Here is a 17,714-nt window from a genome sequence, read left to right as displayed (position 1 = left end):
AAAAGTGCAATGAAGAAATTCATTATCTTTCAAAAGCAGTTTTCAGAGAATATATAAATTGGTATGAATTGGACCATAAAATGGAATCGTATGTTTATGTGAAAATGAAAATACTGTGGAACAGATTGAGCTTGCTCCTTTACCATAGCTGAGTTGTATTTAGACTTTTAACACAATAACACTGCCAATTATTAGTTTTTTTAAACTCGGAACTTTGCTTTACTCGGCCAATCGAATATGTTCATGGTGAACCGCATGTGAATAAAGCTGGTCATTTTTAACTTTACAACAGAATGAGTTTAAAAAAAAGAAAAAAAAAGAAAAGAAAGAGTACAAAAGAGGACAAAAAAGATAAAAAGGACACAGGCTCGGTAAGACATGTCCTATCCTTTTAAAAATGTAAACACGTCTCATTTTGAATCATCTTGTTGACCCGGTCATCAAACAAGCATCCTCCAGGGAATAATGCACTTACTTTGCAGTGCACTTTGTAGTTAATTAGCTGATCAGTCGCAGCACATTAAACAGGATCTGAACATATCTGCAAATATCATTTCTGCTTGTACGGGCCTGATAATGATGCCTCACAAACTGAATACCGACGACTTGGCCACCACGCACTTTGTCTGCGTCCCCTGGGACCCGCAGCGGCTTAGCAAAACATCCGACAAAGCACGGGATAATTGCGGAAGGAAAATGTAAGAAATATCGGCAGAAGTTTACAAAACATAAATGGCAGGATGTGGTCCGTTTCAAAAACAAGCAAACAGCGGGCGCAACAATACGAATGATAATTCAATCCACTGTTGTGCTTTTGGCCAGATCAGGCAGTCAAATCTGAAATACTGTCCCCCATGGTATATTCATTTGCATGTACGTTACAGCTCAGCTAATAACAAAGGCTTTTACCAGTGGCTTTATCATATAGATGCAAACTGTATGCAACCTGTCAATGGTACAAAATAATGCTTTATTTCCAAAACTTCTAAGCATATATATATATATATATATATATATAAGTAACCCCTAGCCAATGTAAAATTGTTTGCAATGTCTTTGCAGTCATGCATGCAGCAAGTGTAAATTTTTAAATTTTCATAACTCTCTCTTGACAGCTTGTCATTTAGACAGAAGTTTTCACTTACCATGCAGCCGGAAGAATCTAATTGCCGGTCAGATACACACTTGAAATTCTTTTTGCAACCGCCGTTATCTTTGGAGCAGTCACGGACGGCCCCGAAGGATGCCAGTAGGTCCTCCACGGTTTCGAAGTAAGTGGACATCATCGCTTCCTCCCTGACGAAGGGAAGGAGATGGAAAGTCACATTATGTAAATTGAGACGCCCTTGCAATTGTTTTCATAAAAGAAGTTGTTTTATTGGTGGTATTTTGTGAGGAATGAACATTATTACATAGTTTGCGAACATAATAGCAGTGGAGGAACACTTCTTTATTTAATACAATTATGATATATATCATATCATGACAATTACATCAAATCTCTCCAGTGTCTATTGTACAGTGGTGGGAAGTTCAATATATTTAGCACCAGCAATGGACTTGCACCATGTCTGCAAATATGTTATGGCACTACTAATTTTATATATTGTGATCTATCATTAATTTGGGATGAGGGGAAAAGTTACTGTATTTTAATCAAATATAAATGATGCATGATTCATGCATCTGTAGAAGTCGTTATTCCATTGGTGTTATTCTTTCTTCCATCTTGAATTAAATCAATTCAAGAATGGGGAAAAAAAATATCTATATATATTGTCTTAACTTTTTGTTGGAACGATCAAAGCCTAAACATTATAATTTCTTTGCCAATAATATTTTAGTATTCTACTTTCTGGCATGACATTGAAACATTGTCCTAATATAAACAGACCGACATGTATAATCTGTACATGTTGCAATTGAGCGACTACAATTTTATTTCTGTCTTAATGCAGACGAGATTATTCTTGATCGGTCTTGTTATCTGTGTGTATGAAGTGTTTTGATGACGGTCTGCTGTTGCATTAACATCTGGGGCTGCAAGTCTTTCTTTCTCTTGTCGGTGTTCGTGACCCGGAAACTTCCCATTGTATTTATTTCATTCAGCTCACTGATCATCACTTCTTGGAGGCAATGGAAGCTAGAGTTGGGTTAACCTGATCCGAAGAGTTATGACGACAAATACTGAGATACAAATGTCTTGTCTGTGTGTTTATGAATTGGTTGGATGGCGGTTTAGAGGTCTAAAGGTCAGATGTTGCAAGGTCAGTCCTCTGGTGCAGTGTTTCTCTTCACTTGTTTATTTTTCTCTCGCCGTAACATCTGCCCTGTCTTTGGGCTATTTGTGCATCTGAATTGAAAGATAAGGTGGCATTTGTCTGCGACGCGACGTCCTGCAGAAGCTGACCTTTCGCCAAGTTCAAAATCTAATGTTTTCCGAATCCTATCGTGCATTTGTGAGCTTTCCGACAACAATTCGTGCATGAATTATTGATTTGAGAGCCCAAATTGTGTCTTGTTAAGTCCCGTTGACCTTAATTTTTGAACACAAAATTCTAATCAGGTTATTGGTGAGCGCAAAACGAAGTTTGCGCCAGATGTCATAACCCCCCCCCTCCAGGGACTCAGAAATGAACGATTATCGAGAAGGCAATCAAAGTGAGTTTAGTCGCTTTGACCTTTGTCTACAAAATGGAATCACTTCATACTTGAGTCAAAGTGTCCATTTAATGAATAAATGTTGAACATCTCTGTAGAATAGAACAGACGGACACACTTAATGTACGCGATTCCGGAAACCGGTGCTGGCACCAGCACTGAGGCCAGAAGAGCTATTTTCCCCCTGAATGATGCAACAACTGGTTCATTTCAGTTCATGCGTGGACTAACCAGTGCATTGGCATTAATTTGGCCCTGTTTGTCATGGTATGCTGATTAAGAGTATGGGAAATAAGCACACTCCATTCATTAATTCTTGGAACTTCTCCTAAGCCAAAGCATTGAGGCTTGTCAAAGCGATGTTGAAGAGAGCAGCATAACACAGTTGCACATACAGATTCAAAAAAGCAAACCGCAGAGTAACATTAATTGGCTGTCAAATCATTTATGTAATGTTAGTTTGAATATAGCATTGGGCACCATGACAACTGTATTTTTAATTTACATTATTCCATGGAATTATGTATTTGCATTTAATAAGTCAAAATGAGCAAAGTTATTTTGGTTATTGTACAAGTAAACCAACATATTTTGAAATTAACTTCCTTACACAACTAGATGCTTTTCTTTATTTTTGCATGAGTTATCTCAAGTTATTTTGTGGAAATATAAGGACCATACAATAATTGCGCAGCCCAATTTGTTTGCTGGATCCAAATACTGCACGCTACATGTTTAAAAGATTAAAACACTTAGCATGGTTCAGTGATTGGCCCCTTGTGCAGATATGAATATCTGCACCAAGACAAAAGGAGAAACAAAATCGTTAAAAGACAAAAAAAAAAACACATCTATTTTGAAAGTCCCAGTATTTGTGCTTCCCTCCCGAAAATGTCAGCACGGCTGATGCTGTGGCATTCATTTCAGCATGCTCAGCCATACCTATACACTCTGCATGCCAGCTGTCAGAGTGAATGAAGGGGTAAGCAACCCCTGTGTTTTCATTTGTAAGGAAACAAAAGCACTGTCTCTTGCAATAGGACCATAGGGACCGGAGTGAGAGTGACTCGACTCTATAAACAGTCACAAGATAATGAGTGATGGGGAGACGTGTGCTGCTGAGCAAGGAGGATTTTACTGCCGTTGCAGCCGCCGTGCCTCCCTTTGTCTGTTTATTTGGGTGCCGATGGCACAGTGTCATATAATACCAATTAAACGACAAGTATCCGTACATTACTCTTGGTTTCATTAAAATGCATCAGTTCTTTAAGTATTTATGCTTTAAAGGGGGTGGCTCGGTACTTTGAAGACACATTATTTTTTTCTGTTCATTATTCTCAATAATATCAATCGAAATGTATCCATATAATCGGAATACAAATGCAACTTTTGTCAGTAATAACTCAACTAGTTCTTGCTATAACAGCAATCTGAATGATTTTATTATTTTTTTAAAATAAGCTTTTGTCCTTCAAAAACTTTTCAGGAAACAAAGTATGCAAAGGCAAATTCAACCAACTCCCTTCAATTTTCAACATTTTAGCAGAAATAAGCACGTCACGTGGCCTTGTGCCTTTGGGCAAAGATGAAAGCAACACATTAAAACCAAAAAGGCAAGGCTATCTTGTGCAAAGTATTGAGAAATGCCTTAAATTTGTATCCAGTTAGGGAAGCTACAATACCAAGGACTTACCAGTTGATAGACGGGGTCGCCGTTCATCTTTTAACATGTGACGCAATTTTTTTTATCTATTTTTTTGGTTTATTTCTTTTCTTTGCTTAAAAATATTCTGCTAATACCACAAAAACCCTGGAACCACCCAACATCAACGGGGCGCCAGAGAAGCACTGCTTTGGATTATCAGCCTCGCGTCGCTGATGAGAACTGAAAGCAGCAAAGAGAATGACATTTTTTTTTTTTCACGGCTGTTAATATCTCACTTCATTCGCGTTTCATCAAGTATTTCAAAAAAGGAGCACTTTGAAATAGCGATTGGTCATTTTTATTAGATAATATGCAAACACTGTTTCGTAGTTTTGTAAATTTGCACTTTTATGTTAATCTGCACATGCTAAATTTTCAAGGCAGCTTTTAGAGTGTGTGTGTGTGTGTGTGTGTGTGTGTGTGTGTCGATGCAAGTATGGCAGCAGGACATGAACCTCCCGAACGGCAACTCGAGAGCTGTGGCTGGGTGAGCAGAATGTTTAACATTGCCGCTGTGGGATCACAGATACTCTGAAAGGCGTCTGGATGAGAGCAATGGAATAAATCCTGTTTCTTTTATTTTGTTTGTTTCAAATTAATGGTGAATCTGCAGCAGTGAACTGTGCTACTTCCTGAGAGGGTTCTCCATGGAATAACCATGACTATCACTAACTGCCACCCTGAGCAGTCTGACAAACTTCTTTTGTTAAATAAACAAAATACAATAATAATCAACAAATGTTGGAATAGGGAGGAAAATGAAATTAATTAAATTCCCTTGTCAAGGTTTATCCATTACACCCCCAGGACATTTTAGAGTCCTAACATCTTGAAAATTCACATTAATTACTAAAAGCACATAGCGCATTGTGAGAAGAATTGATTAGGTGGAAGTTTGAGCAACACCGGATTGGAAGAGAGGAAAAAAAAAAAAACATTCAAACTTCAGGCAAAAAGAACAATATTTGTCTCATCTCCAGGTCCAATGGAGAGAGGGATTTTAACTGTTATCACGATGCAGTTAATGCTTCATCTTCGTCCTCCGGGGGCAAGCAGTGCTCATTTGGCTCAGCCCTGTCTCATGGTTGCAGTTGTGGATCCAGTATTTTCACTTTCCTGTGGTAAAATGTGGTGGAATCATATATTATTTATAACTACCAGCTGGCTGTGTAGCTTGTATATTGGCTCCCAGTGACTATACTTCTGCCAAATTATATATTGAACGAAGTGGCAAACTATACAGGAGGCTTAAGGTTTATTTTTTCCACCGCCTGCAGAATATTTAGAATTCCGACTAAACCTAGAGATCATTGCAGAATTTTCCATCTTCTTGAGCGAGCGGTGAAGTTGGTTATTGTGGCTAATTGACTTTCTATTAAAAACAAAAAACAAAAGACTACTTTTTTGTAGTTTTTGTTGAGATGGACACCATTTTGCTGTCCTCACTTGGGGAAAAAAAAGATGCACAAATCTAGAAAAAGTTGCCTGTTGCCTGTAAGTATAAATTTTCCAATGTTCTTCCATTTGCATTCCTATGTGAAGTTGTGTGATGACTCAAAAAACACATAAATGCTTAATTCAGATCATAATTCAACCATTAATGGCAAAAAGGTCAATTTTATCATAGTTTTGCAGCAACTTTTACTGGACTTTGCATATAGTTTATTCTGTGTATAGTTATTCAGTGCATAGGATAGTTACAATTAAGAAACTCTATGATGTAAAAGACATGAACAAAGATAAAAACTGACATATGTAATATCATCTCTCAAGAACGTCTTGAATATGTACAGGCCATCATGATTTTACGATTTTCCACAAGTTAATTAGTATTTATTGTTTTAAGATGATAGTTTCCATGTAGACTGAGGGCATACATTTTTTTGCATTAAGTTACAGAATTAAATTACTTGGCAGTAATAAGGATAATTCATTTTCTAAACTTAGTAAGATGAGTCAGTGCATGAGATAGCTGCAATTAAGGAGTGTATGATCTTTAACACATAGCCCATGTGAAGGCAATGAGCAATTTTTTTACATGATAATGTATTGCATTAAATGTCATGATTGAAACTTTCTGCATTACATTACATTACATTACATTGCATTTGGCAGACACTTTTATCCAAAGCAACTTACAATAGAGGACATAGGGACCGCAAATACACTTGCATTAATTGAATAACTGACTGTTGTGTATTTATGTTTTGCCATATATTAATTTGGATTTGGTGTTTACATTTTCTTTTTTGCATTAAATTACAGAATTAAATTAGTTGGCAGCTATAAGGATAAATCGTTTTCTAAACTTAGAGGGATGACACAAAAAAAATGTATGTACAACAGAATTTCTTCTGTGAACCTACAAATACAGGACAGAGGGAGCTATTACAGGTGACTCTATTATTCACAGTCACATTTTCCTATTACTAATCCAAAGAAAGTGGGTTCCGCTGTGTGTGAGTAAAGGCATTTAGTTTGCATTGTATTACGATGCTCGGCAAGCTGTTCAATATATCCCTTTTACAAGCATCCTCTGAGAATACTCCTAAAGTAAAATTTTAACATTTGAGCCTCACTGATAGTTTGGTCTCCTCCCCTGCGTTTCAAAGAAAACAATATCAAAGTTTGGGTTGTGATGCGTCACACTCGGCTAGTCAATCTTATCGATGCAAAAATGAAGTTTTTATCTTATTTATCAAGTTTCCTTCACATGCTCATTTGTCAATCTGGGACAATATGTTTCCATCTTAAGAGTCACTCCACTGAGCTTATATCTAAAGCCAAGTTCCTGAAATCGGACTCTTGAAGGCTGAGGTCTCAGTAATGCCAGTGTCCGCAGCAGGATCAGATCCTGACTGCTTTACTCCTGAGTCACTGACAACCCACAGACACCTTGGTTGCAACCTAACAGTTGTTCAGCTTGGGTGTTCAGCTTTCTCATTAGCTGGTAGTCTGGAATCATCATGAGCAATTAATGCATAATTCAGTCCACTTCCTCATTTTCCGGTATTTAGCAGCGCCTGGTTGCTTGAAAAAAAAAAAAAAATCATGGTGGAGCTAAGGCTCAAAACAGAAAAAAAACATGCTTTGAGATCTTTGAGTTCTATTTATCTGCTTCATTGTTCAGTTGAAAAAAAAAAAAATTAAAACATTTTGAAACTAAAGCAGTATGTTACTTTCATCCATCAGCAGGAGAATCAACAGGACGCAGTAAACACCATAATGCAAAGCATCATTCCTTGTCCACACCGCTAAATTTCAAGGTCACGGTGGTCACTTTGGAGGATGAGCAACAGGTATTCTTAATACGGAGGGCAGATGCGTTTAATCGGCCTCTTTCAGAGAGCGGCATGCTCGGTCTAATTTAGGGCTAATTTAGAGAAGCAAAGCAGGAAATCCATATCACTGAAATATGGTGGACATGCTGCTTGATTGTCACTGAGCAACAAAATCTCAAGCTCTCAGCTTTGCGATGTTGGGTGTAAAATTTGAGGGGGCTGTAACAGAGTCTGATTTATACCGAAACTAAGACTCACACACCCAAAGTGTCTTGCAGCAAAGAAAAATTATAGCAACTGATAAAATCACATCCCTTGTGATACCTGGTGAACATACAACAAGCGCTAAAATTTCTTGTAGACCAGCTGGTCCAGCATTTCGGATCTAATGAGCCTGCAAGTTAAATAGTAGAGACAAATGCAATGATGTGTTTGTGGAGCTCAGCAATTGAAACTGAACTGAATTATGATTAAAAAAAGCATGGATTTTAATCTATTTTGGGGATAGGGTGCCAGGAGATGAGAGGGAGCTACAAAAGGGGCTCACCTGTCTGTACAGATTTGGCGAATTCACAAAACTGATTGATAGATGATAGATTTAACTAAGTAGCGTCTTTGTTTAGACGTGCCAGACAATCGTGGCACAACTTGCAAAGCCCTGGCTGGCAATTGTACGGTTGGACTCTCTCCTATGGGGAAGAGAGAGATATGACAACCATCATTGTTGGGCTATTTATTGCTACCACTCCCCTGAAGAAGAAAAAAAAAAAAAAAAAAAGAGTACCATAGTACAATAAAAACTCAATGACACAACTCCTATGCTGTGAATTTTCAGCCTTGCATTAAAGACATCAACAAAGCAGGCCTGCCAGACGTCAAGAGGCCATCCTTTCCCCTGCGTTGGTGGATCCATCAGTCTTTTTTGGACATATAGGGGCTGCATGAAGATAGAATCCTGGGAGTATAATGTATGTCCAGGCATGTCTGATTCCCCCACATCAGATAAATAAGTTTAATTTATAGGTAAGGAGCAGGACATTAATGTCTGCTCTCAACCGAAAAAGACGGCAGCGTCGGGGCGTTCCAATGTACTTGCTTTGGTCAGAACACATGCTGTGGCATTCTGAACAATTTGCAGGTATTGGACGCTCTTATTTTTTTTTTTTCAGCAACCTGGATAAAGACTCATTATAATAATCCAATTGTAATGTTGGATGTAGAGAAATGATTAAATTTGTTGTCAAGCAAAATCAAATTAACAAAGCGTGCACATTAATTTTGAATGTTGAGTAGAGCAGGCCAGAAGTTGGAGCAGCATCTCATCAAGCTTTACTCCTGCTTGGATAACAAATCATTTTTAAATAATTAACCAAGGCCTCGTAATTCCTGACTCCTCAAGAAGGTTCCCTGATCTAATCTAAATGACAGACTTAAGAAAAGACGTAAGGATCAAATACACAATATGAAACTGACCAATAAGCTTCTTTTTGAATTTTTTGGCATTAAAGACAGGGGTTGGATAAATAGTCACCATGCATGAAAAAAGCTATAATTATCCATCTGCTGAATCATCCAACTGCTACTAACATGTAATTGAGCCTTACGCATTTGCATGGAAGCACAAAGTCACCAAACTGGGTCCACTTTGTTGTGAAAGCGATGGCTCTTCTCACCGTACGACAAAATCAATGCTCAGAAGGCTAGTGTTGAAATCGGAGGTGTATGTGTGACAAATATAGTTATTTTGCTATAATGTCCACAAACAGGAAATTCATTTTTATACCATTATACATCTTATGTCCTGGTTTGTGGCTCAGTGTAGGAGAGAATATGAAGTTTGCACTAGTGTGGTTGTAATGTTTTTTCAGGTTTGTTGCCCAGTTAATACAGTTTAGCTGCTTAACCTAGCTTGTTGAGATGGACTGTTGGCTGAGGCAATTTCAGAAAAACAATAGGAGAGAACCAAGTGTTAATTAATTTTATAGATCCCAGACAATCTTGCTGCATTTTTGGGGTTTGAGCTCCTACTTAGCATGGCAAGAAAATACCAAATCTATGGAGGAAACAAAGGCCACATATTATTGTTATTCTCTTATGTTTGGCAACTCAATTTTTGAAATTAGGCAGGCAACACATGGTATTTTGTGTATCCATTCTCTCCGCCAAGTACTCAACACATTGACAAATGACTCCTTAATGCAGAGGAAAACAGAGGGTAGGCAAGGTGAGGCAGACAAAAATAATGGGTTGCCTCAGCTGTGAGGTGCATGCTAACTGACTCTCCTTCTGGAGAGCCAGTCAAACATGAAAGAACAATAAGTCCAATGGGAGGGGGAATGGGGAAAACAAATGCAAAAGAAAAGCCTCTGTACTTTTATTCATGTTTAACTTATAACGTGACAATATAGAGAAAATAGTGTGCGTTTGCCAGCCTCAGTCTAATTAAGAGCGTAATAACTCAAAGCTAAAAACAAACCAGCGCAACATCGCTTCACAAAGATTCATACAGTATCACGTATTTTTAAGGCATTTGCTAATACTTCCAAGTTTATTCCATGCGCAAAAGGGATAAACGTATGTATTTATTTAAGGGCCAGTGTAAAACCATGCCCTAATTGCTACATTGAACGGGTGTGGGATAGATACGGATGTGCCACTGTGGCTGAGAAGACCATTGTGCTACTGTCCCCAGGCATCTCTTACTTGGAGACTGAGCTTATATGAATTGTGTAGCAGACAAAGACGGAGTTTATTCTTTTTTGATCCATATGCCCCTGCCTCCCTATTAAATCAGCCACTACCTGATTGATTGTGCCATTTTCCTTTACTGAATTATGTGAGCGTCTCCTTGAGAGTGACACTGCTCATCTACGAGACGGTAATTAAGGGAAAAGAGCGAGGAAATCTCAGTCACATTGGAACCTGCACTGTTATACTTGGCTGAGGAAGCGCAGCTTGGCAGCTGTTCTTGCCATGGCAGAATCTGGGGCACAAAACAAACCTCCTCTGGTGCCCTCGCATCCTCTTTCTCCGCGACAAAGTTTCATATCGTTGGCAACATGTTCGGCTGAGGCGATACAGGAATCCTTAGCCACGCTTCCTCTAAGGTGCCTAAATAGAAGCATAGACTGTTGTTATGATGGGTTGGGGGTAACAAACGCCTTATTTCTGCTAAGAAAACAAAACTTCGGACCTTTCCGGGTTCTACCTCCAAGGAGCAGTTCCTTCACACCTGCCTCTAATGAACTAGTTTCAAAAAAATCAGCGTGAAGCATGCTCTCTCGCTCCCACACACACAAATGCAGAAACGTGCGATGATACGTGTGAAGTTTTATCACCACCCTCCCTCCCTTTCTCCCTCCCTCCCGCCAGTAGAATTTGGGGAGGCTTCAGCCAAGTACCGATGGTATTATTTGCTCTTAGCAATTTGGCTGAAGGCAGCGTATTTGAAGTAACCTTCTCTGAGACTGCGGCAGACATTTCAAAACCAGAGGCTATGAGCCGACTTCAAACTATGCTCCCAGACAAAAACACAGACCTGCACAACTACACAAGTTGCAGGTTGTCTATGAATACATGGACGTCAAGGGAGATTCCTTTAGACGATACGCTCCGATGTAGGGCCTGTCAGGTCACCGCAAGCAGATGTAATGGCTTTGACAGTCAAACTTGCATAGCTTCTAGAGAAAAAAAGCAATCTCCTGTGTAAGACGAGGCAATTTTGGACACGGCCCTTTTCAGACGCAGAGGATAAGACAATCGCAACTGTCTGTCCTCCAGGGACAGGCCTGTTTTTCGTACACTTCATTTTTACATTTTTGGACAACAAAAATCAGCTGAAATCAGCGAGAGAGATAACTGTATATCCAGGAGACAAAAAAAAAAAAAAAATACGATCACACTTTTCACCCCAAAGAATATCATTAGAGTATGCTGTCTTTGTAAGATATACATAAAATTGTGCCATCGCACTTTGGGCTCTTCCAGATGAGGAAATAAACAGATGGCTCAGCCATCTGTGCATTGACCCAGTTGAACAAATGAAGTGTCTGGTCATCTTTTCTTCTCAGGAAACAGACCTTGCATGCAAGAAAGTCACAATTATGGTATTGTTGAGACTCCCGGCTGATGTATGTGGGAGGTTGTCTTCCCTCCCACGATTTAACTATCGAGAGACGCTGAGGGTCAACCAAGTATTAACGTACTATGGCTCAATACTGACAAAAAGGCATGTAGTAATGAGGAAAACTACATCTTCAACAATCCCAGCTCCTTGCAGCCTTGATATGGAAAATAGAAGAACTGTCTTCATGTCATTTCACAATCACTTACCATCCTTTGGAGTAATGTACAACCCTTAGTGGCAGAACTGTGTTGCACTGTATGTGTCTTGCTTAAGTTGTTTGTTGGAAATGCAAGCATACTGTGGATTGGAAGTATGGATGGATGTCACTATTGTTTTGTTTGCTTCAAAGAAAAAAAAAATCCCTCGCCTTCCTATATGAACAAAAGGCAATCGATCAATGAAAGAGAACACAGCAACTTTTTCCCAGAGGTCCCTTTTATGCAATTCTCCAAAGTACCTCACCTTTAGGATCTGTTCAAGATTGACAACCGTTCTGGAGTGGTCATGCAGAAAAAAAAAGGAGTTTGTCATGGTCTTTAACTGTTATACAGCTGCTAGTGGGGAAGAAAGAGCGTTCTGTTGCACAGATGCACTCTGTCACAGCCCAAAAGTTTGACTATCCATCTTTAAGTGATTGGCCAGCAGCTGTACGCCTGGCCACGGTGCATGAGAACCTGGAAGGGAGTAAGATTGCTGAATAGAGAAGTGCATGATTTCCATGGCCGGAGAGTCCCCTCCACTAGCATGCTATGTGAGTAGCTTTTAAATATTCATACACAGAAAGAGGTTTTGATCCAACATTGCATCCTACTTTTTCAATAACTTATCACGAGATGCTTATCACATACGCGACAATCATATCTACGTGGTTTGAGGCTAAAAAATCTGGTTATTTCGGAGAGAGGCAGGCGTTGCATTACAAAAATAATAATAATAACTGAGATGTACCCTAATTGTCAAGCTTTGACATTAGCGAACATAAATTCTGTCTTCTTAATGCACAAGAAGACTTGCTGCTTAAGGAGAAGAACAATTCTTTTCAATCCAGTCACACTGATTGGATCTCACATTTGCTCGGGTAATGTGTCATTGTCATTGCCAGTTTTGCTCCCTTTTTCATGTTTTTGCACACAACGCCATTAGTAAAACCCAACAGCTGTTTGTGCATTTTAGAGGACATTGCTGGGGAGTGGCACAGTTAAAACATTGCCTGTCTTACTAATTGTGTGACACACTTTTACATGCATAAATTGAGCCGGGGCTAGAAACCCCTCTGGGGATTTGGGTATACAACACAAGAACCCTTTTCCTTTTTCATGGCTCTCCTCAGTAGGATTTGATGGGACGGACGTTTTTTTGCAGCCTTTTGGACTCCATCATATTCTTTCATCATTCTATATCTGTGTAATGCGTTTGACTCATCCCTGACTCATTCAGACTTAAATACAGAGTGCAGATACACACTTTACCCACAAACAACACATTCAGGGGTATGGATCAAATTGTCTTCCCCTTTGTCACAGATGCACTGATGAAACTTTAAGTCCACCAGGAAGACGTATCTGATCTATTTTTATTCCACTTGAAGAGCCTCTTTGAGAGAGATGTGCTAATGGGGAAAAAAAAATACAATATGACATACCATGGTACAACATGGCAGCTTCACACCCACGAATACGACCGGACCATTGGTTGGAAAAGGCCGACCATGAATGTCGGAGAAGTGGTATAGATAATGATTGAATTGATATCATAATAATCATAACACCCACAATGCTATGGGCACAGTTCTATAGCAATGGATTCTGTCCTGTTAAACTTGGGCCGCATGTTCCATTGGCAGTAGTTGGAGAAAGAGAAGGGTCCATTTTCAAGGGTTTGCATTTTACCGAAGGCTATACTCAACCAGAACAGCCAATGGGTGATCTATGAGAGAAACTACGTATAAAAATCATGTATTGTACACTGAAATGCACAGTGTGCATAGTTTGAAATCCTGCTCCATGGATATTGGAATGCTTTTGGAAACATTCAAATGGGAAACAGAATCACGAGAAGTGTACAAAGCTGACAAATTTGGTACTTTGGCATTTGTATAAACAGTATTTGTATGTAGACACACTCATACACACTAAGACACACTAATACTGATTCCAAATTATTGCCTAATCTGGATCATCTTTTTTGGCAAGCTAACTGTAACTTGACCCAGAAGCACTTTGGTTGCATCTAAACAGTGACTAATGTACTCTCTATAAATCTCCTTCTATGCCTCCGCTTTCCCAGTTGATGAATGACCGGGCAAAAGTTAGAGTGCTGCTCCAAGCATGATTACAGAGCCTGTTATTGGTTTGCCCCTGCACTTGATTAATGCTGTTGTTCCAGTTCCTTGCAAAATATGCTGATTCTCATCAACTGATTTCCTGGTTGAATATAGCCCTTTTTTTTAGCTTGTTGTAATCGCCAAGACAAATCTTAAAGGTAAAACCGTAGGTAAACTTAAACTTATAAAAACAAATATTAAGGTGTTTATCATTCTATGAGTTTTGACTCTAAACAACGTTTCAAAGGTGAATCTGAGTGAGGGAGAGAAAGATTTATGAATGTGTTTCTGGCGTCAATTGTTGCACTTGCATTGAGTTATTGGCAATGGTACATTTTGCTGGTTCACTTGATCATGCTGACTGTAGTCATCAATCACTAGATTTAAGTGGTACAAGCCACCTAGAGTTATTAACAGTTCTTTATTGACATAATGCTGGTGTTTGAGCACAGTGCAGTGTTTGAATTATTATTGTGATATACATGAGAGCTTTGTTGACACATCGGCATTAGTTATGTTTCTATGACATTTAATTTTAAATATAACTCGCTCGGGTCGGGACCATATATGTTGCATATTCGTTGTAAGCTAACAGTGTAATAACAGTAAAACTTGGTAAAGTGGAATGTATATAAGCTAAAATAAATGAAAAATGAAAATCCGATTCTGTTTCCGATAATATAGATAGTCGTATTTAAAAAAATCCTCATGCCTAATATTGTTTGTATAAGACTGGTGATATTACGAGATAAACATGCTTGACAACTGAAATTTGTCATATTGACACCCACTTAATCACTCAAACTCACTTTTTTTTCCTTTATTTTGATCATATGATTTCCCCGTGTTTCATCAGAGAGCTGAATGGCAAACATCAGAGTTGAAAAGACACAATTGGGAAAAGCTACAGCTTCAATGCATTTCGCCATTTCACCCACGTCGATATGTCTGATATGATCGACTACATTTTGGAAAAGTGCATCAGCCAAAAACCCCCAAAACACCCATGAGACTTTGTTCCACAAAAATGGTTTGGATAATGAGTTGACTGCATTATTCATGGCAATCTGACATAACTTTAATGTTACAGGGATTAATCATCAGCCACATGCCGAAACATTAACTCCACCTGATGTGGGCTTTTAATTAGTCTTTAAAAGTCACTCATCGCATCTCTTATGTTATGAAAAGATGCTGTTTTTCCTACTGTTCAGCTGCTGCTGTTAGAAATGACATCAACGTGATTTTAGCTCCATTTTATGCAGACACTCTGGTAAAATCATTCTGAATGTTAATCATAGTGATTAAAAAATAGAAATAAAACATTGTGAGGCCTTGCATGTTTACACAAACCTGTAGAAACTCAAAAATAGAAGCTTCATTATTTGAGTGAGCAGAGCGTTGTAGTGTCCTCTAGAGGAGGTGTTACATCTAAACATTTTGCTCATCTTGTATCAGATGCATAGTTTTTCCACTCTTCAGTCTTTATGCGTGTTTTACTTGTTTTATTTTTCTTTTACAAAGGACATTATACTATGCAACAAGTCCTTTTGGCAACTATTTTGTGTACATGTATTATAATAATAAAAATAGGAGTGCTAGGGGTTTGTGAAAGACCTTAAATGGATTCTTAGGATTAAATTGACTATATTAAGAGGGGCTAACCTCTGTGGCTAGCAAAAAATCAGCTCTGCTCTCCTCGGAGTGCGCAGTTTGCACGAGCATTGAAACTTCAGTAACAATAAAGAAAAAGAAAAATAAAGGCATAATTGCTCTGAAATCATTTCTATACCTTGTGGCAAAATGGCAAATAAACGGCTAGATTCCAGTCAGGGATATTCAGATTCTTATTGATGGATATACAACCACATTGTTCAAAATGTCTTTTTCTTGTTTATCTCTAAAATACCCTTCCTTTTTATTGCACCCTCGCACTGATTTTTTTTCATGGTCAATTATATATTGTAGTGGATAAATAGAACTACTGGCTGCAAAACAGCTCAGGATAAATCTGTCATGTATGTGCATCTTTCTCAGCAAAAATGAAAAAAAAATTGCCCTCGGAGCGATTTTTAGGAAGCATGTCCTAAAATGTTACAGCCCTCATTTTTTTATAGTAAACACTTTCATATTTGGTATTTAGTTCAGACATTTTATTTATTTATGTTTTAATTGAATACATTGCCAAGGGGCAGATGAATTTATATATTTACACACATTGCAAATTTAATTGCGACCCTGAACGCATGACAGTGTATGCCTGGAAAACGGCCTTCCTTAAAGGACAGAGTCAGCGGTGCTCCTCCCAGTCACACGCAAGAGCAAAACACAGCAGCAAAATGCAGAAAATGCACAAAAAGACACAATTTATTCTTTTCTAGTTGTGAAACGTCATGGGTAAAGCACACCTTATTTCGTGCAGTGACAATTCTGTCCTAAAAGCTAGTTTGCATATTGCATTTGATGGACAAGGAGCGCAGACTCCCACGCCGAAGCATCTCTCTGAGCTTGTTCACACGAACGTCTTTAAAAGCAACGTTTACTCTGCTTTGCCTTTTTATGTGTCCATCCTATTTTACTCTCGATCAATTTTCCAACATCTACATCCCACAAATACTTCTAGATCTGATGCAAAAACCGAATGGAATCCAATTTTGTCCAGACGTGTTCTGCTGGATCCATTAGGACTCCTACTGCGGGTGCATTGATGATAGCGTGTCACGGCAACACAAATTGGCATCATAGTATAATTATAATCATTATCATCATTTTGTTTTAATTAATATACATTTCAACTCTGTATTATCTCACTGTTGGGCTGTATTGACTCAATGGCCCACCCCATTCCTCACCATTCATTTTCACTGGTGAATAAAATAATTCTGTTCCAGCTGTGTGAGAAAATAACATTCATTCTTCGACAAATAGCATTTGCTATCTGCCGCTTGCAAGGATTACTGTTCACACTAGCACCCTTTAAGTTCGTGCAATTCTGACCCTGGGAATTGAGTTCAAAGTAGTTCAAGTATACCATTGCTGCCCAAAGATTTGTAAATAAGAGCTTTGTTAATAAGAACATACATATTTTTCAAATATCTGGCATCTTGTTACGCTCTATGTGGTCAATACGGTGTATCCATCAATTGGCCAACAAGACCAAAGACCTAAGGAATGCGGCTCCTCAAGCATAACCTCATATATATATATATATATACATATATATATATATATATATATATACTTTTCATTTAGGTAGTTATCTCGCCATTCGACTATTCACTTTTGCTGGGGCGCATGTATAACTGGCTTATGATGGAAGCATACTTATCAGGGGGAAGAGTGCTGGGACTGGATTGAGAGGAATCGACCTTGAGGCGTTTTTTGCAGATTGAATCTCTTGACTAGCATTACTAGAAGCTCCAGTTGTCACCGTAGGCAATACGATCATTGCGTTAGAAGCAACGAAGACAGCCAGAATCAGAGCTGGCTTTGACCTGAGGTACTTTCGCTCACCAGACTATTTGAGCTCAAGTCCTGTGGATGAGGTGGGACTCAGCCTGCCTCACCAATGGAAGGTCAAACATTGTTGTGTCTGCATCTCTGCAAAGCCTTTTCTCC

General features: G+C 38.7%; 1 protein-coding gene across 3 annotated transcripts in view; it reads right to left on the bottom strand.

Moving 5' to 3' along the window:
- astn2 (astrotactin 2) overlaps positions 1-17,714 on the bottom strand; it is a 269,469-nt gene that overhangs the window by 111,058 nt on the left and 140,697 nt on the right. For all 3 annotated transcript variants that reach the window (XM_086152123.1, XM_086152124.1, XM_086152125.1), the window contains one exon: positions 1,146-1,296. In XM_086152123.1, the coding sequence (XP_086008249.1) occupies positions 1,146-1,296 (151 nt within the window). The remainder of the gene's footprint in view (positions 1-1,145; positions 1,297-17,714) is intronic.

Source organism: Fistularia commersonii, chromosome 9 (assembly GCF_037954325.1).
Source record: "Fistularia commersonii isolate RoL2024-O1a breed Wild chromosome 9, RoL_Fcom_v1.0, whole genome shotgun sequence".
Classification (NCBI taxonomy): Eukaryota; Metazoa; Chordata; class Actinopteri; order Syngnathiformes; family Fistulariidae; genus Fistularia; species Fistularia commersonii.
The sequence above is the reverse complement of the archived record's forward strand: the minus strand, read 5'-3'. Positions and strand labels throughout refer to the sequence as shown.